Source organism: Balaenoptera musculus, chromosome 5, assembly GCF_009873245.2.
Source record: "Balaenoptera musculus isolate JJ_BM4_2016_0621 chromosome 5, mBalMus1.pri.v3, whole genome shotgun sequence".
Classification (NCBI taxonomy): Eukaryota; Metazoa; Chordata; class Mammalia; order Artiodactyla; family Balaenopteridae; genus Balaenoptera; species Balaenoptera musculus.
In genome coordinates, this window is record NC_045789.1 from 5,610,346 (window position 1) to 5,632,427 (window position 22,082).

At 35.2% G+C, this 22,082-nt stretch overlaps 1 protein-coding gene across 3 annotated transcripts in view; it reads right to left on the reverse strand.

Annotated features, from left to right (window-relative positions):
- The window catches only part of FSTL5 (follistatin like 5), a 768,953-nt gene that overhangs the window by 488,616 nt on the left and 258,255 nt on the right, over positions 1-22,082 (reverse strand). For all 3 annotated transcript variants that reach the window (XM_036853815.1, XM_036853816.1, XM_036853817.1), the window contains one exon: positions 17,071-17,319. In XM_036853815.1, the coding sequence (XP_036709710.1) occupies positions 17,071-17,319 (249 nt within the window). The remainder of the gene's footprint in view (positions 1-17,070; positions 17,320-22,082) is intronic.

Consider the following 22,082-nt stretch of genomic DNA (forward strand, 5'->3'; position numbering starts at 1 on the left):
ACAAACAAAAAAAACCCAAAAAGCCCCACACCATTTGGTATTGTCAGTTTGGGGATTTTTTTTAGCCTATCTAATAGTTACATAATAGTACCTAATTGTCATTTATATTTACAATTCCCATATGAAAACTGATGTTGAGTCTCTTTCCATACACATGTTTGCATTTGTTTATCTTCTTTAGTGAGGTGTCCATCACTGCTCAGTCTCTATTACCCTTTTTCAGGTAACAACCCTACAGTTTTCTTTCAGGAAGATACTTTCCTTCCATCCCTTATCCTCTTGGATGGAGTAATTCCATCTTCAATATTTGAAACAGGCCTGGCATAAGAGTCAGTTGGTGGGCAAAGAATTAGAGATGGGCAGGTGACACAACTGTCAGTCATGGGATTCTAATGGGAATTTGTGTGAGAGAGAGTCTGTCTTTCATTGGACGGGAAACTGGGGAAAGTAAGTCCCATGGTGCTGCAGACTCTCGAGAAAGTCTGCTTTCTGCCACTCAGGTCTGCAGAGCTGATGCAGAGGAGATCAGAGTCAGGCGCGGACAGAGGACACCTTCATGGGAAAGCATTTGAGCCCCGGCATGCAGCTTTACTCTACCCTTGCAATTTTAATTGTACATACAACTAAATGTCCTACTTTTTTGCTTAATCCAATTCATTGGATTTTTTTTATCACTTAACAATTTCAAAGCTGCAAACAGATACATTCACACAGAGGTGTCATGAAAAGTCCTAAAATTCTTCTGCAGAACTCCTAGGAAGCTTCTCTCTTCCTATTTATTCAGGATTTTAAGCTATTTCTTATTTACAGAACATCTACTAAGTGTCAGATTGTGTTCTAGGACTTGAGGATACAGTGATGAAAAATCAACTAATGTCCCTGTCTTTAAGGAATGTCTTTCCAGTGGGGAGGAAACAGAGAAAAACAGACAGTATACACCGACAAGTAAATAAACCAAGGACAAGTAAACCCCTTCCCCAGAGCAGCCAGGTGTCTGTGAAGAGAACACGAAGGAGCCTGCCTGGAAGAGGTTGCGTATTTATAGAACATGTTACCAGCGCTGCCAAGAAAGCTCTGAACCCAGCACAGCAAAGCGAGACTGTTTTTATATTTATATTTATGTTTACCTTCATATTCATATGTAAATATATATTTTAATATAACTACTTTTAACAGTGGTTCAAGGCAAGTGAGCATAATCAAGGAACAGTTTTATGAAGCAGATGGTCAAAATCAGCCTTCAAATAGAGGTTGAAGAACATTGTTGGAAGAGAAGGCATCTCATCAGAGGGAGTGACCAATGATGAAGGAAACAGAAACTAAAAAGAGAAAACAATGAAGTGCAGAGAGCGGCAGGAACAACAAGAGGAGTGAACAAGAAACGAAAGAACAGAAAACCCTTAATAATCACAGCAATATGCGGATGCTACGCCACTGCGAAGGCGTCTGTGAGCACCTTGAACCCTGAGAAGATGCAGACACATCCCAGCGGTAGAGCTGTGGCCCTGGTCTGGTCCTACTCGGTCAGTAAGCACTGACCAGTTCTCATTTGTAAAGAGGTTACAGCAATAGTTAAACATGTTTGAGATTGTCTGTACTGTCAAACTCTTTAGAAGCCTGTTAGTAATTTATTCTTACTCTGAAATTGCTTTTCTAAACCACTTTTATTGTTATCCCTCAAGATGTCTGAAGGGATATGTTTGAATATTCATTCTTTTATTTATTCCTTCATTTATTTACCACATATTTACTGAGTTGTTACCTCAATTCTAGACTTGGCAAAGATGGTTTATAAGAAAGAAAATGTCCCTGCTCTCCCTGAGTTTACATTTTAATAAGAAAGCCTGCCAAAAACCAGAAGTCATAAATTGCTAGTATCATTTCTGTAATGTTACTAAGGTATACTTAATGTATTTTGTACTTAAAAATTAAGTATAGAATACTTAATGTATTTTGAAGAAAAATATCGAAAGATATTTTATAAAGGATGTCCTATGTGGATCTGACATATGAGGATTGGAGTAGTGAGGGAATAAGCCATATGCAGACCTGAGGAACAGCCTTCACAGCCGTGCAAGGATGGGAACATAAAGGCCCTTGGGTGGGAGTGAGCTCCCCATGTTTCAGTATCAGTGAAAAGGGACATGGGACCGAATGAGTGAGCAGTTAGGGAGACTGATAAAAAGGATGCCTAAGGTATGGATCCTGTGAAACCTAGATTGTGACTAAGACTGCATTCTGCTTGGGGTATTAAAGAACATTTGGGGTGTTCTGAGAAGGAGAGCAACATAATCTTATTTGTCTTCTATAAATTTCATTCTAATCTTTGAAACAGATATGTAGTTAGAAACAAACAAACAAACAAAACTAGCATAAGACTGGGTTTACATCAATTAAACCCCAAATAAAGATGAGTATCTATGTGCCACATTTTCAATCTCTTTTTTCTTCTTAATTTCTTCATCTAAATATACTTCGTTATATGTATTCTGATAAGTTTCATTGCTCAGTTCTTTAAAATACTTACCAACTTAATATTGTTACCAATTATATGTTATACATAGCAATATTTTGCCTAGTTTTAATAAGTTTAATGAAGATCGCAACTACATAAAAACACTCTGTAGGGACTTCCCTGGCTGTCCAGTGGTTAAGATTCCACACTTCCACTGCAGGGGGCGCCCGTTCCACCCCTGGTTGGGGAACTAAGATCTTGCAAGCCTTGTGGTGTAGCCAAAAAATAAAATAAAATAAACACTCTGTAAAATCAATTTAATATGTAAAATCATATGATATTTAATCTGATAAGTAAACATTTATTCTTTTAATTTCACTAAATGAAGACAGATTCTCTTAGACTTGCTTTTATGTACTAATAATCCTTAGCCAAATTAACTTTCTTAGTAGTACAGCCATTGAGACAGGTGTTTTATTTATTTTTTAATACATAATATTTTAAATGATCAGGCAAGGGAACATACAGATATTTAAATAATAGACAAAGGCAACAGGGCTAAGTTGGAATGTAGTAGTGTTTCTCTTTATTTTCTTCATCTTCTGTGAATTTGTGTCATTAAAGATGAAAGGAATTAAAATGTAAAGCTTTATAAAAATAATTTCCCAAAGAATATTTTTTGTGGATATATTTAATCCTTGCTACTCTCATATCTGCTATCCTACCTTTTGCTAGCTTTCCCACCAATATTAAGACTTTGATAATTGCTTTTAGATATTTGAAGGGTGATGTCTAATTAATCATCAAAGTCAGGCTACTCACCCTAGCAATATTTGACAGTAGACTATATTAAACACCTTATCAGATTTTTATTGTGGGATTTTTTAATAGGTGTTATTCCTACAGGATATCAAATCCCAAGCTCTAACACTTATTTTTTCATGAACTTCATTCATTTTGTTTGATCAGGTTATTAAGTCTTCTATAAGTTTCTCTTACTTTACGTACCACCACTTTTAACAAAGTTTAAAGGATGCTATTGATGTGACTGGCCCCAAGGGTTCTATTCAAATATAATTTTCATTTCCTTCTGGCATAAAGAGATATTTTTTTAAAAGCTTTCTTTTCTAGACCTCTCAAAAACTATTATACCTTGTCCCATAAAAATAAGAAAAATGAGGAACACTTTTTTCATTCATTTCTTCAATTTTTATTACTTGAAACCATCCTTTCATTTTTTTCCACCGCTATTCCTAAGTGTAAATTATTAAAACATCCTTGCTATAAATATATTATAATTTTAGTAAAATGTATTTTTTAACAATTGCTGACATACAACATAAATCTTACGTATCTCAAGACTTTTAAAAATAATTCTTATCAAAAGCCTGATAGCTCAATTATTGAAGTCACATTGGATTTTCCCAGAAATTAGACATCGATATTTCACTGAGGATACATGGAGCATTTTTGGTGCTTAGTTATAGACAATAAGACCCTCTTGGGGAAATAGTATGTCGATTTTCCAAAGTATATTTCGTCTTTTTTCTCCAAAAACATACCATGCATAGATCAATCACTAATTAACAGAAATTCAGATACTTTGTGTCCTTGGCCACCCAAATGCTTTCTGTGTTACTCTGGGCCCCTCCTTTATCTTCCAAGTCTCCAGTCCTTCCTTCAATCATGTAAAGATTGAAGGTAAATGACAACATTATGACAAAGACAGAAACAGTATTACTAGAAAAAATCAAGAGCCGAGCTCATGGGAGAAAATCAGGGCAAAGAAAAATTTCCTGTATATTGCAAAACACATTAGAATAGTCCTATAAGAAAAAAAAGAACAACACTCCTTTTTTCTATAATCTCAAATTCTAAAACTTTAAGAAATATGATTTTTTAAACTCCAACTAGAATTTCCAGATTTAACTTAGATATTCACAAACAAACACAATTCTGATGAATTCTATCACTTCCAAACTTACAGACCTTGGCACATAAATACCAATCCTAGCCTGGATTTGCAGGTGCACAACATAAATGTGGTGATGTCTTGTCTTAAAATAATTAAGGAATCAAGAGGATTGTTTCTTAAGCTAGCTCACAATTTAGTTTATTCAAGTGCTTTAGGATTTGATAATTAGAAATAGGAAGTTTATTTTCTCAAAACTCAATTCATTACTGATTAATGATGAGAGCTAATCATTTTAAACATCCCATTTATCTTTTTCTCATAAAATGAAACTTATTGTTGAAGCTTTACTTTAGTCTAAATAATTTATGTTAAACAATACTGATAGTGTTCCATTTATGTAAAATTCCTTTTTCTTAAAGAGTAAGGGTATGTTTGGCATTCAGCAGAAACTAGACCGTAGAAGATGCACTTTATGCTATCCTTAGAAAAACAAAAACCACAAAACACACACATTTTCACATAATAAAGAAAAAAATGTTAAAAGTCATAATGATTTGAGTACCAATACCAACATTAATATACCTGTACATTTTATTGGTTATTTTATGTTATAAATATCTGGATCCTCAGCCAGTTAATTATTGAGGCATATCTGTTCACACTAATGCCAGTCTTTAAAAAAACTTATTATTTTATTGTTAAAATGTGTGGGAAAATAGAGATTAGCATTATTATTGTAAATATTAAAATTTCAGATCAATGTATATATGTATGTACATATATATTACTATTTTAAAATTCATATTTTAATTACTTAATTCTTGCCTACTATTATGAATTTATCACAGGCCCTATCACAGTAACAGGCAGTTGGGTGATATGGTGCCTTAACAAACCCAATATATAGAAATTCGCTTTTAATAAACTATGAAAAAATTATCTTTTTTGTCAAGTAATTTTCATTTTACAGGAGATATTCCTTCCCATTGTAGTTCGTTTAAAATTTTTTAAATGATTCAAATTAGACATAATTATCATAGAAATTTTGGTAGACAATAAAATTCACATGCAATGCAATTTTTGTGCTCCCAGGGTGCTTGGTCAGGAATAACTGAATTTTGTATGTTTACCTAGAGATGCTACACCATGTCCCAGACGTTCGTTCCATGCCCAGGAAAGAGCCTGTTGAATGGCCTTTTTGTAGAATATGAATATAAAGCAAATGATCCACATTTACTTTGAGAGGAGATTATGATCAAAGTTCATGAATATGTATGGTTAAGGTAAAGCAAAAAACCAACGAGACGCTTTTTCCTGTGTTTAGGTGAAGGCTCTGGGGATGCACTGGTAGGTAATAATGAAAAATAGAATTTTGACCCTGATGTTCAAAATGAGGGAAACATGGTGTGGCAGGCTGGCAGAGCTCTGGCTGAGATTTACTGACCACAGAGAACACTGAGCAAAGTGCAACCAAGCAGAAAAGAAGGAGAATGGAGAAGTTTCAGAGTGAGGCTTTCTTCAGAGGCAGAAAGTAGCTGAGCCTGGAATCTTCTGGGGGACCCACCTGTGGACAATGTTTTAACCTATGATTTTGGCACATGAACTCCCAAATTAGAGCCCAACCTGTGCAAACCTGTGATAACTTCAGAGTCAAAACTTCCAGAATCCTGAGTCCATATAAGAGATTTTGCGATAGAAGAATGGAAAAGAAATTTGAGTTTCCTGAGGATGAGACATAACTAAGTGCCCCAAGAAATGGCAAGAAATCAACCAGAGTTAAATCCTATGAATGCTCACTGATATCACGAATAACAACCAGAGTTCCTTCTGTATTACTAGTTGCTGGTGAAGAGACTACCCAGCATGCAAGAGTAGGAAAAGGAAAGCATCAGACAAAGACAAAGAGATTTAGGTCAAGTACTTTGGTGAAAAGAAGATAGGTTTTTGAAATAGCTAAAGGCTCTAGCTCAAATTGATCCATTCACTCTAATCTGATTGGAAATAAGGTTGGAATAGAGCTTGCTTTTTATGCACTTAACACTTTGGTCCTCCTGGGCTTTTCTTAAGAAACAGGGTCAAGAGATTGGGTTGTAAATGGGGGCAATGCCTTGGCCTCTTCCTAAAGCCACAGTGTAATGACTTATTTCTCTCAAGGTCACTGCTTTCAGTCTCAGAGGGCAATGGGATGGTCCGTGTTGGGACAGGGGAGTGAGGAGGGCTGGGAGAGGGGTGAGGTGAAAAGAGGCTTTGCCTCTGAGTAACAAACCATTTTCTGTATCTGCAAGTAAAATTTCCAAATATTCAGGATGACCTAGAGTCAAACACAGCAACCTGTTTCTCTCTACTGCCTGCAAGATAATGTCTCGATGTCTAAATATGATTTTTGCTTATTTATTAATTTATTTTGTGTAGTATTCTGATGGTGAAATAATTAGAATTCCACAGAAAGGACATGGCATCATCCTTCTCCCATATTTTTAAAGATATGTTTAAATGAAACTCCACGCCTGCTGCTTCCAGTAGATGTAGACACAGCAGTAACAAATTTATACAGGAGTCAGTGTGCAGGTTTACTGTGGAATTAATGAACAAAGCTGTCGCTATGTTGTATATGAGCTGTTTCTGAGCTATGGAGAGCGTGCCAACATGTCATGTAAATGTTTCCACTTCCTAAGATTTTTAAAGGCCAAAACATGTGCTGTATTATTCAAACATATTTTTCTTCAGGAGTTGAAAGTAATTTTGACAAAATTTAATTAAACTCCAACCCCACTCTTATGTTTTGTAGAATTCCATCATAGTTAAATGCCATAGTTATTATTCCGAGTACTGGAAAACACACCCAATACCAACCGGCATGTTCTTTTCTATTTCACCAAAAGTGCAGTTGATGTGGGCCTATTAGTATCTTTCAAGTGAAACATTAAACAATGATCAGTTATATTGTCTATATAATTAGTTTACACCCATGTATCTGTTTTGAAAATAAGTAAATCTGGGGATCCAAAAAATGAATTATGGGTTTTGATAAGGCATGGAAACTCCACTCAAAGCTAGAGCTCTAATGTCAATATTCTGTGCTTGTTTGGGAGTAGATGGACATCCAGTGACTAGATAGATACAATGCAAATGAGCAGTTCCAAAAATCGTTCTCTTCCTTATAATATTCCCTTAGTCAAAACAGGCCACGCACTACGTACAGGACTTCAGGTTGTCTGAGTTTTTATACATACGAATTAGCTTCAGCACACACTACATCACAACACTTTTACTGGTACTCATCTGAAATTCAAGTGAATGACCAGTATCTCCTAGGTTGACAGAGTGAACAGAATAGGTTAAAGATGTGAATTCTTACAAAGGAAGACTCCCTTCTTATTAAAAGAATGGGCAGTGATTTTCAAAGCCGCATGAGTTAACACGCGGGATAAGAAGGTGAAATTTGTTCTCAACACGTTCCTTCTGAGTTCGAACTTCCCTGTTGTTTTCTGAATGTGACTGTCTCATTTCTTTCTGAATATTGTTCTCAAACATCCCTCCTTTCCACTTTTAATTTGGACCTCATACTCAGTAATAATAAACTGCCAAGAGAAAAAACAAAAACTATATGACCATAAATAATGTTTGGATGTAATGTGACACATATACACTGATAAAAAAATGTTTCACTTAAACAAAGGGTAGATAGGTTGTTTTGACACAGAATGATTTCAGCATATCTGACTATCAGGTATATATGCTAATCTAACATAACATGAGATTTTCTGGCAATGGGGAAAAACATCATTGGGCATTTATCGAATGAACTAGCCACTCATTTCCACTCATTTGGCAAAAGTAAGAACTGTGTCATCTTCATCTTTGGATAGTGCCTTTAAAATGGGTCAGCCACAGGATCAGGTGACAATAAACGATCATCAGCGAACAGTCAAAAAATTATATTTGCTGATGCATACCTATCCATGGTATATATATATGCATATATATTTTCTGTAGATACTTTTATTAATTATAACCTGAAGCCTTTTGACAGGCATGTGACACTTTGAACACTTATAAATTTAATCAAGCATATGTAATATTGTTCCTTTCAATTAATTACACTAATGCTTAATTAGGTTCATCAAAAGCTCATGCATCTCTCTCAATTTTTATTAGCGTTTTCTTCCTTTTTAAGAAAAAAATGTTTCAAAAAGTGAATTAGGGCTTCCCTGGTGGCGCAGTGGTTGAGAGTCTGCCTGTCAGTGCAGGGGACACGGGTTTGAGCCCTGGTCCGGGAAGGTCCCACATGCCACGGAGCAACTAAGCCCATGCGCCACAACTTTTGAGCCTGTGCTCTGGAGCCCACAAGCCACAACTACTGAAGCCCATGAACCTAGAGCCCATGCTCCGCAACAGGAGAAGCCACCGCAATGAGAGGCCTGTGCATCGCAACAAAGAGTAGCCCCTGCTCTCCTCAACTAGAGAAAAGCCCGCGTGTAGTAACGGAGACCCAATGCAGCCAAAAATAAATAAATTAAATAAATAAATTTATATAAAAAAAAGTGAATTAAATGTCAAAAACCCTAGAAACATGCACATTAAGCCAATCTATATTCCAATATGATTGGGAGCCAGATGGATTAAAACATATTGAATAAATTAAATGTTTAAATGAAGAAATATTAGATAGAAAATGTTTGAGCTGCCTCAAACTTTCAGATAATTTGCTTAACCAAATAAAGCAGTTTCATTTGTCAAAGTATACCCTCAGCACAATGACTGTTCTCAATAACATTGACTTATAGCTTGCTTATGGAAGTAATAATAAAATGCTATTATCTTAGATATATGTCAAGATAATTGCCCATCCACTTTCTGTTTTTTGAGAGTTATCTGTCAACAGTTCTTTTTTCCTAAATAAAAATAGTTTGTGTATGACACAAATAGTTACGCATAATGGTGAGTGCTAATTCATCAGAGAGATGGAAAGCCATTGAAATAAAATAGCTATTGTAGACTTATATGCTTTCCAAATACTTTGGAAAGGTGTGTCTTGGCTAACTAGTCTAAACAGATTTCATTATTGCAAGTTTTAACTAAGAGGCACAAATGTAAACTGTATATTAGCATTAGGAAGTTAACCCAAAATATGTAAGAGAATTTCCAGGATTTAGAGATGGTTGGGAATCCATTTTGTTCTATACACAAGCTGAGGCAAAAGGTACTCACCAGGAGAGCTTTGGATACAGAGTAGATATGCACAATAAAGCAAAGATAACATAATCATTCTGCCCCTGAGAGAGGGAGAAAATATGGTTTTGGACTCTTTCTTCCTATGTAATTCTTTCCTGGAAAAATTAAATCCTGGTTCAACCCCATTCCTTACCTTCTCAATGCCTTACTCTAAGCAGCTGACTATATTTGTATCAGTAGAAGAATACACAGCCATGGAAGACTACTCTCACTTTAAATTCATGAGCAAAATGTTATCACATGGTTTGTCAGCACTACCCAACACCCTATTACATCCTCTGGTCTTTTCTCTCTCTTTCCTTGTTTATTGTTGCACAAATTTTTTTCTTTGTTCTCAAATCTCCGAAACTTTCTTCTCTGCCACTTTTAACTCATGCTTCCTTTTTATTTCATTAAGAAATTATAAGCACCCAGATGAGAACCACACACATCTATAGTATGAAATATGTCCAGCTACCAGCACCAAAAAGGGCCTGTTTTTTCCCTTCCTTCTTGTTAACGGTTGAAGAATCTGTGCTCTCATCTAAAGCCAAATCTGGCCCTTGTGCACTGGGTCCCATTCTCTCTAGCTGATCCAAAGGCTCTTCTCTGGCAAGGGCCCCTCCTTCTCTTGCCCCAGAAATTTCCCCTTCTCCATTTCACTACCCCACTTACATGTCTCCCTTCTGATCACCATATATAGAGGTGAGAGACAAAGAGATAAGGAATCTCTATATGGATCTGCTCCTCTTTAGAGAAACATTCTTCCAGTGAGCTTTCTGTACTTTATCTCTCACTTTCTCGGCTCCTGTTTTCTCTCTTACCAACTCTCACCAAAGTCAAGCTTGGATTTAATCTTTCCAAACCTGTGGTCATTTCCCGATCCTCATCAGACTTGACCTCATCCACATTTATTTCAGCTCACCATTCTGGCCACCATGAAAAACTTTCTTACTTAGCTTCTGTTTATCTATGCTCTCTAAGTTTTCCTGCTATATCGCTGTTAACTATGTGTTTGTCTTCTTTGTTTGCTTTTCTCCACTTTCGGACTGCTGAAGGTTGTTGAAGTACAGCAAGGTTCTATCCTCAGCTCTCTTGCTTCCCAGTGTGCACTCATTCATCCTCTAGTTTATCTCAACCATAGAGTTCTTTGGTTTTGACACTTATAATTCTTAAATGTATGTCTCGTGCTCCAAAATCTTCCTTGAGTTGCAACGTGATTCCCTCCAAATTTGTTTCTACATAACTCTCTGGATGATAATCACATGCAAAGCTTCTCACTTTTCCTATTTGGCTTTAATTTTTATTATTGTCAGGTTTTCAAATGTTCTCTGAAATATCTATAGGAACTCCCTCAGAAAGGATTTTCAAAGTGAAACATAGATCAGACTAATTGAGAATAATTTCCAACTGAATTTTCTAGAACATGTTATCCCCAATTACATACGGTGAATGTAATCAATGGAAAGTTTTTCATTATCTGGTTTTTGCAAAGAAATATCAGAGAGGAAAAATCAACTACATTGAAAAATAATATTTGTAAAAACTGTTCTTCACTTTGTAAGTTGCAGAAATATCACATTTAACATTTGAGAATCAGATAGTAAGAAAATGAACACCATAAGTGTAGGTGTCAGTGAGAGGTAATGACTGATACAATATTTAAACAGCTTCAAGATAGAATCAAAATTATTTGAACTAATAAATTGTTCTCATTTTTTCTGTCATTGTTGAATACTGTGCTCTATTGATAAATATTCATAAATCCATAGAAAACATGAAATAAAATACAAAAATAAAATATTCTTTTTATAACTTGATCCCCAAAAAATGATAAACATAAAAATGTACAAAAACAAGTTAAGACTATCCATGTATTTGAAAGTTAAATTTAGCTCCTATATGTCACAAAAAGAGGAAAATTTGACAAAAATTAAATACAACAAGAAGTCCACTTAGTCTCTAAATTTATATGGGGGGTGTAGGGGGGTAAAATCACATTGTTATACATCTAATAGATATTCTATTTATAGTATACGGTAAACAAAATAAGCCTATAATAAGTCAGTGAGAAAGGTGACTATAAGACAGATGTTCAATTACAATCAAGAAACTAATAATAAATATGTTTCTAAACTTGAGTTATTTTTTTCTTTAAGTAGTCTTATTTACAATTGGAAAACTTATTACCTTCAATTTGTTTATTATGATCTGACAGATTTGGTTCTGTAATAATTTGACCAGTCTTTTACACAAGACTGATGTAAAACTAAAAGAAATTATGTGTGGCTTCCCAGACTCAAGGGTGAAAATTTATTTCAATCAAGTGTTCACAGTTATTGAAGTTCCAGTCTTTTAAACCCAGTAATTATCTCTTACTAACTTCTTCTTTTGCCCAAGAACTGTGTTAAATACATTATTTAATCCTTACACATACCACAGTGAGAAACGTTGTTTGTAAATAACGTAAAATAGACACATGGAAATTACTATAAAAAATAAATTTTTAAAAATCAAAGGCAAGTAAGCTATTATGATATTAGAGACTTAAGTGGAATGATTTGAAGCATACATACACTAAAAGAGAGGCCAGAAGCCCTTGGTTCTTATCCAAGTAGCTTTAACTTACAGTGTGAATGTTGGAATCCATTTAAAAAAATCTTAGGCTTCTTGCCTTCTGGCTTGTTATTATAATGAATTAATAATATCATAGTTGTGAAAGATTTTTTGACATAAATAATACCCAATATTTCTCATTTCTCTCTGATAATATTTTAATACATCTGTTGGGTGGTCCTAACATTTAAATCTTCCTCTTTTGGAGCTTTTCATATTATATGTAAAATCTATAACATATCTACTATCTATAAATGGAAGACAAACACATACACTATGTAATGTTTACAAAATCCTTTACAGAGTTTTCAAAAATCAGGGGAGAAGTAAATATTTGGTATGATTTTAGTAGCAATTAGTGCATTTACAAGTGTACACCTAACAACGATTCCTAAAGTATGCTATATAGTGGGTTATACATAGGATTCTGCAGGTCACAGTTTGATTAGAGAGGAGAGTGACAACACAACTATATTCTTAACACTGCTTAAAATTTCAGTGCAAAATAGATATGAAAAATGAAACACAGCTCAGTTGATTTTGTCATCAAATCAGAAAAAATTAATGTACATCTAATGAAATTCAGGGGACTAATAAAATTGGTTTTGAGGTTGTGGGTACAGGATGCATTCAGAGGAACTGGAACTTCTGAGTGTCAGCATTTTGTCGAAGTTATTAATTTCACCACCAATCTGTAATTCCATTTGGTTAATATGACTAAAAACAAAATAAAATAGAACAGAACAAACAAACCAACATCTGGGTGCCATTTTCCAAAGTTGATATTATCAACATAATTATTTTTCATGAAATGGTAAACAAGTCTGTTTCAACATAAAATAGAAGCTTTACCAACATGCCCTTTCCCCCAAAAAAAGGCAATCTAAAAGCCCAGGTGGATTATCACAGAGCATTTTACTGATCTATTTTAAAATTGGCAGCCCAGTTTTCTAGCCTAAGTTCTAGAAGTTCTGTCTTAAAAAATAATAATAATTAGGAAAGAGAATCAATTAAACATGAAATATGAATGTCTCTCCAGATTATACCAAAGAAAAAGAACACTATGTCAGATCTCATTCAAATAGCACACACATAGCTATAAAGAAACATATTTCCCAAGTTGTTACTCTTTGTGATGCACATTCAGGTGCACAGAACATTTGCATTTATAGCAGTTTCAATCTCAGTGCGGTAAATGCCCAAAGTGTTTCTGTTCAATTGACTTTCTCATAAAAGGTTTAATTCCCTACTCCTCTTGGAAGAGGTTATATCTTGAGTTTCTTACTCCAGCTTACATCTATACTCTGAGTGTGTAAATTCTGCTAGGTGACTCAGTGTCTGACAGACTGACCCAGTGTCAGGGTGAGAGGACCTTTTATTTGTTATGCATAACCACGTGTATTGCAGCAGTCAGAAAGCCATTTGGGGGTGAGGGATGGGAAATTAAAGCAAAACTCTCATCACAGTGAATAACAAGGCATTATATAAAATGGAAAGTTTGATTCTATGGTAAAGATCATCATAAAGTATTTGATGCCAATAAACAAATACTATAATATTATATATCCTATTGTAGATAGTTTCTTCATAATCAAATAAATGTGAATAGAAATAAATTAGAAAAAAATTTGTGTTCACAGATGTATATTTTCTTTATAGTTTCAGAAATCATAAATCACTAAAGAAAATTCTTAGTGAATTCATGTCTATGAGTCAGTAGTAGTAAATGTTGAGTATACAACAGAGACATTTAAATATTTAACACAAATAATAATAAGAAGATATATATAGATATAGGTTAGATATAAATATAGATATATGTATTGATATAGATATAAATGTTTTTAATCTGGACTCTAGTCTTAATTTTAAAATGATGAATAAATACACAGGCTTAATTATAAATACTAAACATAAATCTGATAAATTTATGATATGTGAAACAAATAGAACTTTGCTTAAAGTTCAAGTCATTAATGAATAATGCAAATCTTCCTTTCTTTAACTTTTTAAAAGTTTTTGTTATTATTTTTTCAGTACTTTAAAAATTAAACTCTTTCATTTTATGATAATTATATAGTCATCTGCAATTGCAAGAAATAATACAGAGAGATTCCATGCATCCTTTACTCATTTCTACCAATGGTAACATTTTGCAAAACTATAGTACAATATCATAAACAAGATATAGTACAATATCATAAACAGGATACAAACTTTGGCCCTATCCACTGATCTTACTCAGATTTTCTGTTTTACTTCTATCCATTTGTGTGTGGGTATGTGTGTTGTGTTCTAGTCAATTTTACCACACACGTAGGTCCCTGTATTCACCACCTTATCCGAAAAGGTAGGATAATAAAGATATGTGAATATGTTTAAAATTGATTTTAAGGCATTAGTAATCTTTTAAATCAGAAGTTAACAAACCTTTACTGAAAAGATGCAGATAAAGCATATTTTAGGCTTTGCAGGCCATACTGTCTCTGTTGTAACGACTCAATTCTCCTTTTGTAGCTCAAAAGCACCCAACAACAATTCCTAAACTAATAGTGTGGCCGTATTCCACTTAAACTTTGCTTAAAAAAATAAGCAGTGACCTGGATTTGGCCTATAGGTTCCAGTTTGTGGATTTCTATAAGGTTTTCATAATCACTTTTTATTATATCTAAAAGTAGAAAAAAAATTTTGAGGAAAACATTCCTGTTATTTTGCTTGTTTTGATGTTTTCTATTTGAAAATATTTAATTAAACATAATTTTTTAGCAGTTCTTGAACATAATATTTTGATTTGCTTCTTCCTTTGGGCCATTATTTGAAACAATATAAACTGCTGAAATTCCACAGAAAGAATAATCCACAAGCACAAGAGTTAATTTTAGCCATCACACTATTAGGCCTTCAGCTCCATAGAATCTTCTTTTATGTCCAAAATTTGGCCAATTGCACACTAATAAGACAAGCAATTTATCATTTTATTATATATTATTTACTTCCTTCCTGCTGAAATAAAATCCTCTTATGAGATACATATATATTTATATTAGGTAAAACACCAAAACAAATAAACAAACAGAAGACCCACAAATTCTGAGACCTGGGAAATGTGTTAACCCCTGGTAACTCACCCAGTTAATATAAATTAAATTGTAATACTATGTATGATGACAAAGTATTTTGGAAGCAATCATAGATCTAATAAATATGCTTAGTATGTCTGAAGGACAAAAGATTTTTAAACCATTGTTTCATGAAGTAACTCATAAGGAAGGCAACATTACACGCTATATCCAGTTCATTTATTTCCACGCTGATTTGCATACTGCATTGCATTATGCCTAAGCCTCCAGCAATAGAGCAGAACATTAAATACTCCAGATTTTTTCCCTCACATGATAATTATCGTATATTTCCATATAATCAATCGGCTGGGCCAAACCTCAACTTTAGAATATAATTCTAAGTTAATCGCATATTATTTGCATAGTTTTATGATACTATACATCAATGGAATAGTAAAAATTTCACTTACCATTTCAGGTCAAAATGACAGAAAAATATTATTTTATGAGTATTAAAGCACAATGTTAATACAGTTAATGTTAGCTATTTATAAGATAGATTAGATAGAAGAGGATAAGAAACAGAACTTGAAACCAAAGCATCTGTTATTCTTTCGGTAAAAGAAAATAATCTAATGTCATCAATTTCTTCAATACGTGTAATCAAGGTGCACAGATTCACCCTGGTAAAGAAACTATTCTTGTAATTTATCTCATTTATATCAAAGGGCTTCTAGTAGCCACAATGACTACAGAGCCTTCCATCTTAATTCATTTGAAAAGCTGTGTGTCTTTTTTTAAATCGCCTTGGAAATAATACTTTATTCTACCAAGTTTGAAAAAGAAAATTTAATCGGTGGGCAAATGAACAACATTTTACGTTACCATACATTTAAGCTAAGAATTAAAATATCACATGAGCTTTTAAGTGTAAAAATACTTCAGCAACATTCTGAGAGCTAGGGATGTAGAAACAATTGAAGGTTAGAAATCAAGCTGATCACTGACCTGTTTGAATGATGGACGTTCTATATACTTAACACTTTATAATTTCAGTCTGTGTTATGACTATTAATAAAAAAATATTCTTTCCAGCATAAATAAATAAACAAGAAATAAGTTTATAAATAAATCAAAGGCATTAAAGATGTTTAATGATTTATTTATCCAGCATGTTAAAACAATTTGTCAAATTACTAATTCAGCAGTACTTTTCCATAAACAGTTACCACTGATTTTGAGCACCATGGAAGTAAATACTGCTAACTTTTAAATTTTAAATTATTGTCATCTCAGATTTACTAATTGGGTTTAGCATGAGTTCATAGTTATTTCAGTGGGCATTTACAGGTTCCATATAATTTGAATTATGTGGTACTAGATGAAGGCATCGTTTTTAATCAGGAAGAAGTGAGATGTTCTCTCAGCATGGCTTGGCACTCATTCTTCTCCCAATTTCACTCCAGGTACATTTCAATGGGTGGAATTGGCTTGTTGACTGAATTGGCCACTCTGTGTCCCTAAGAAAACTGCCATGATTGGGAAGCCATATGGTGCAATGCTGTAAGCTATATTAAATTCTGAGTCATATTTTGGCCAGCTTTGTTCTCATGACTGAGATTCAGAATTGTATCCATGTAAATTTCTATCCACTTGCTGATCACAAGTGTCATTAAGCTCACATTTTTTTCTTTATTTTTTTAGACACTTGCTATATAAAGTGGTGCTAGAGTTTAAACTTAAAGGCACTAGTTGAGAAGATGGAAGAAACAGAGAAAGGTGACACTTTAGGCTCACCCTGTATTTACCTTTGAAGAAGCAGTCTTCATTGTGGACAATGGTAATCTTGTGTTTTTTCAGGCAAGCAGCTCTGTGCACCTCACAGTGGTTTTCATAGAATTCTCCATCAGATCCACACACAGGTTTGTAGTGCCGATTGCAAAGGTCCATGCAGGCACATTCCGCTTGCCCTGTCTCTCTGCTGAGAACACAGTGCCTTCCCAAACCACAGTATTTGTTTTCACAAGATCCCAAAGGGCCATCCTGAATCAGGAATCCTGAGGACAAAGAATAGAAAATCACTTGGATTCATATGTCCAAATAAAATGATGATGTTAAAGTTTAAAGGGAAAAGGAAAAAAATAATCTAAGAGAAATATAATCAGAGTTCAGTTGTTCTCAGTGGAGAAGGGACTTGTATTAGAACCAGCAGGTGAGCTTTTTCAAAATACCCTTGACATATTCCCCTTCTTTCCCATTTCTCCTTGAACTCTCACCTCCCTACCCAATGAGTATTGCAGTCCTTAAGGACAAGGGCTCTAAAGTTAAACTGCCTGAACTCAAATTCTCTACCAATTATTAGCTTTATGTCCTTGGATAAATTGTTTCTCTGTGCTAAGTTGTCCTATCTGTAATACGAGGTTGATAGTATAGATGATCTCCTACAGTTGTAAGGAATAGTACATATACTGGTCCACAGAAAGCACAGCCTTGGCACATAGCAAATGTTTAACAAATGTCAACCTTTACATTAGCAGAATTCTGGTAGGAGAAAAGAAATGTATGCATATAATGTAGGAAATAGGAGAGAATAGGAATAAGAAACAGTGTCTTGAAAACTTCTTTCTGGGTTCTAACATCTGATCCTTTCTTGTTTTGACCTTTGCCACTTGGCAATTACTGATTAATTTCATGACTAAATGAACAAATCATGAAGAATTTGATTGTCTTGTTACTTGTTCAGTCTAACAATCTACATTTGCATCAGAAAAGTATAGGTGGATCTAGCAGTCTTGTACTAAAACCAAACTAAGTAACTTCAATACTCAGGCTTTTATAGGTAAATCTGGCTTTTCTTCTTTGAGAACATTATCTGACTGAAAAGTAAAAAATGTCAGTAAACTGTACATACATACATACATATATATATACATATATATATATATATATATAGAGAGAGAGAGAGAGAGAGAGAGAGAAATATATATACATGTATTTCAAGGAATAATATATATTCATATATATACACATGCATAAATGTGTGTGTACATATATTTACCATTGGTGACACTTATATACTGCAAAAAAATAAAGTTTTGAGAGGTTATATACTTAAATTACAGTAATTTTATTAGATATTTAGTGTATATTTTCAGCTGGTTGGTTTAAAACCATCTCCGTACATGATTGCATCATAATGATTAAGAACATGGTTTCTGATCCAGAGTTTAAATCATAGCTCCACCAGTTACAAACTTCAGGACCTTGGGTGGGTATCTATAACTTAGTTTCCTCATCTGTAAAATAGGACTAATAGTATATATCCTCAAATCTTTATCAAGATTAAAGGGTTTGTGAGGGAGAGATCAAGATGGCAGAGTAGAAGGAGGCTGGGCTCAACTCCCTTCACAAACACATCAAACTACAAATCCTTGTAGAGTGACACTCACTGAAATCTACCTGGGACTAACACAACAGGTCTTCTACACCAAGGCTATAAATAAAGATCCACAGAGCATCTGATAGGAAGGGAGAAAAGTGATCAGGCATGAACCCACACCTCTTGCAGGGGACACAGAAGAGGAATGAATATCACAGGCCTGGAGATTCTCCCTGGGAACAAGGGATTCAAGCTACATATTAGGTGCCCCAGCCTGGGGCGTCCAACACCAGGAAGGTGAGCCCTCTTAGCTGGTTTGAAAACCAGTGGGGCTTACCAGAGGGCTGTAATAACCCAAAACTCCATTCTTAAAAGAGCACACACACAGACTTACTCCCAGTCACATCATGGAGGCAGAAGATTGAAATTCCCTGGGGCTCTGGCCAGCCTGCCAGGACATGCTCTGCACACATCCAGCCTGCAAGGCCTCCTGCTCCAGCCCATCTTGCTCTGGTGCTACTCGCCACTAAGGCAGAGGCTGTCATCGCCAATGAGACTGCACACATTTGGAGGGAATGGAGCCGGCTGAGACCCCAGCCCAGCCTCTGTCCAGTGTGGAGGTAGACATTGCCAGCTCATGAGTCCCTGGGCACACTTGAGAGTGGACAGGGTCAGTTCAGTGGTGTGGCACCACCTCTGCAGCACCAAGCCAGCCTCTAAAGACAGTGGGCACACCAGGGGGGAAAGTGAAACCAGCACAGAAGTGCAGCCCCAAGTACTCAAGCCCTGGCTACATCCCAAATCAAGGTGGAGACTGCCAACACACCTGGGAGAAAGCCAAATACCTCAGGGCTCTTGCTCTAGCCCCTCAAGCCTCAACTCTGCCCCAGATAGGGCAGTAATGGTTATTGAGCATAGACGATGCCCTGACCTTCACCTGGCTCTGGTTGTGGCCCAGCTACACCAGTGCTACCACCCACCAAAGCAGGACACCCAAGGGAAGGACACAGCCTGTACTCTCTTCAGATCCAGCTCTCCCACCAGAGCCACTGAACATATGCAGAGTGTATAGGGACACTCCCACACAAGGACACATCATCAAGCCTGGGATAGGCAACTGTTTCACCCAGCTTCATAGAGAAAAATAAAGTTAAACAGAATGAGAAGACAGAGGAATGTATTTCAAATGAAAGAATAACAGCAGTAATCAATACACTACTGACAACTCTAAGTCCAGGACTGGATGACTTCACAGGAGAATTCTACTGAACATGTAAAAAATAGTTAGTACCTATCTTTCTCAAACTATTCCAAAAAAGTGAAGAGGAGGGAACACTCCCAGATTCAGTCTGGGAGGCCACCATTACCCTGATACCATGACAAAATGAATATTACATGACAATATTCCTGAAGAATATAGATTGAACAATCCTCAACAAAATAAAAACAAACTCAGTTCAACAATATATAAAAAGGGTCATCCACTATGATCAAGTGGGATTTATTTCAAGGATGCAAGGTTGGTTCATAACTGCAAATCAATGTGATACACCATGTTAAAAGTACAAAGGATAAAAAGCACATAATCATCTTGATAGACGCAAAAAAAGCATTTTATCAAATTCAACACACATTTGTCCTAAAAATTCTCAACAAAGTGGTATAGAATAAATATTTCTTAAGCATAATAAAGACCATTATGACAAACCCACAGCTAGCATCATACTCACTGTTAAAACCTGAAAGCTTTTCCTCTAAAATCAGGAACAAGACAAGGATAGCCACTCTCACCATTTCTATTTAACATATTATTTGAAGTCCTAGCCACCAAAACCAAACAAGAAAAAGAATGAAAAGGCATCCAAAGTGAAAAGGAAGACATAAAACTTTCACTATTTGCAGAGGATAGGATACTATACTAGAAAATCCTAAGGTCTCCACCAAAAAACTATTAGAACTAATAAATGAATCCAGTAAAGCTGCAAGATACAAGATAAATATACAGAAATCTGTTGCTTTTTATCCACTAGTAATAAATTATCAAAAAGAGAAAACAAGAAAATAGTCCCATTTACAATAATATTAAAATGAATAAAATACATAGGAATAAACTTAAAGGAAGGAGGTGAAGACCTACACTCTGAAAACTATGAGACAATGATGAAGGAAACTGAAGATGATACAGTGAAAGTGAAAGATATCCTGTGTTCATGTATTGGAAGAATTAATACTGTTGAAGTGTCCATAAAGCAATCAACAAATTTAGTGCAATCCTTATCAATATACCCATGACTTTTTTCACAGAACTAGAACAAACAATCCTAAAATTTATATGGAAGCACAAATGACCCCAAATATCCAAAGCAATCTTGAGAAAAAAGAACAAGACTGGAGGTATCACACCACCTGACTTCAGACACTACAAAACTAAAGTGATCAGAACGCTATGGCACTGGCACAAAAACAGACACATAGGTCAATGGAACAGAACAGAGAGCCCAGAAACAAACTCATGCACATGGGGTCAATTAAACTATATCAAAGGAAGCAAGAATATATAATGGGGAAAATACAGTCTCTTCAATACCTGGTGATGGAAAATTGGAACTCTACATGTAGAAGAATGGCATTAGAACATTTTCTCTCACCTTATACAAAAATAAACCCAAAATGGATTAAAGACCTAAATGTAAGGTAGGAAACCATAAAACTCCTAGGGCAAAAAAAGGAAGCACACTCTTTCACATACATATTAGCAATAGTTTTTTAGATCTCTCTCCTCATGCAAGGGAAACAAAAGCAAAAATAAACAAATGGCAGCTAATTAAATGTAAAAGTTTTTTCACAGCGAAGAAAACCATCAACAAAATGAAACAACCACCAACTGAATGGAAGAAGATATTTGCAAAGGATATGGCTAATAAGGGATTAATATCCAAAATATATAAACACTTCATGCAACTCAATATCAAAAAAATAAACAATCCAGTTAAAAACTGGGCAGAAGACCTGATAGACATTTTTCCAAAGACATACAGATGGCCAAGAGAACATGAAAAAATGTTCAACATCACTAATGAGGAAAATGAAAATCAAAACCAAAATGAGATATCACCTCACACCTGCCAGAATGGTTATTGTCAACAACACAGCAAATAATAAATGTTGTGAGATGTGGAGAAAAAAGAATAGTTTGCCCCAGCAATCCTACTCCTGGGTATATATCCAGGGAAAATGAAAAAAAAAACTAATTCAAAAAGACACATGCGGGTGGTTGAGAATCTGCCTGCTAATGCAGGGGACACGGGTTCGAGCCCTGGTCTGGGAGGATCCCGCGTGCCGCGGAGCGGCTGGGCCCGTGAGCCACAGCTACTGAGCCTGCGCGTCTGGAGCCTGTGCCCCGCAGCGGGGGGGGCCGCGATAGTGGGAGGCCCGCGCACC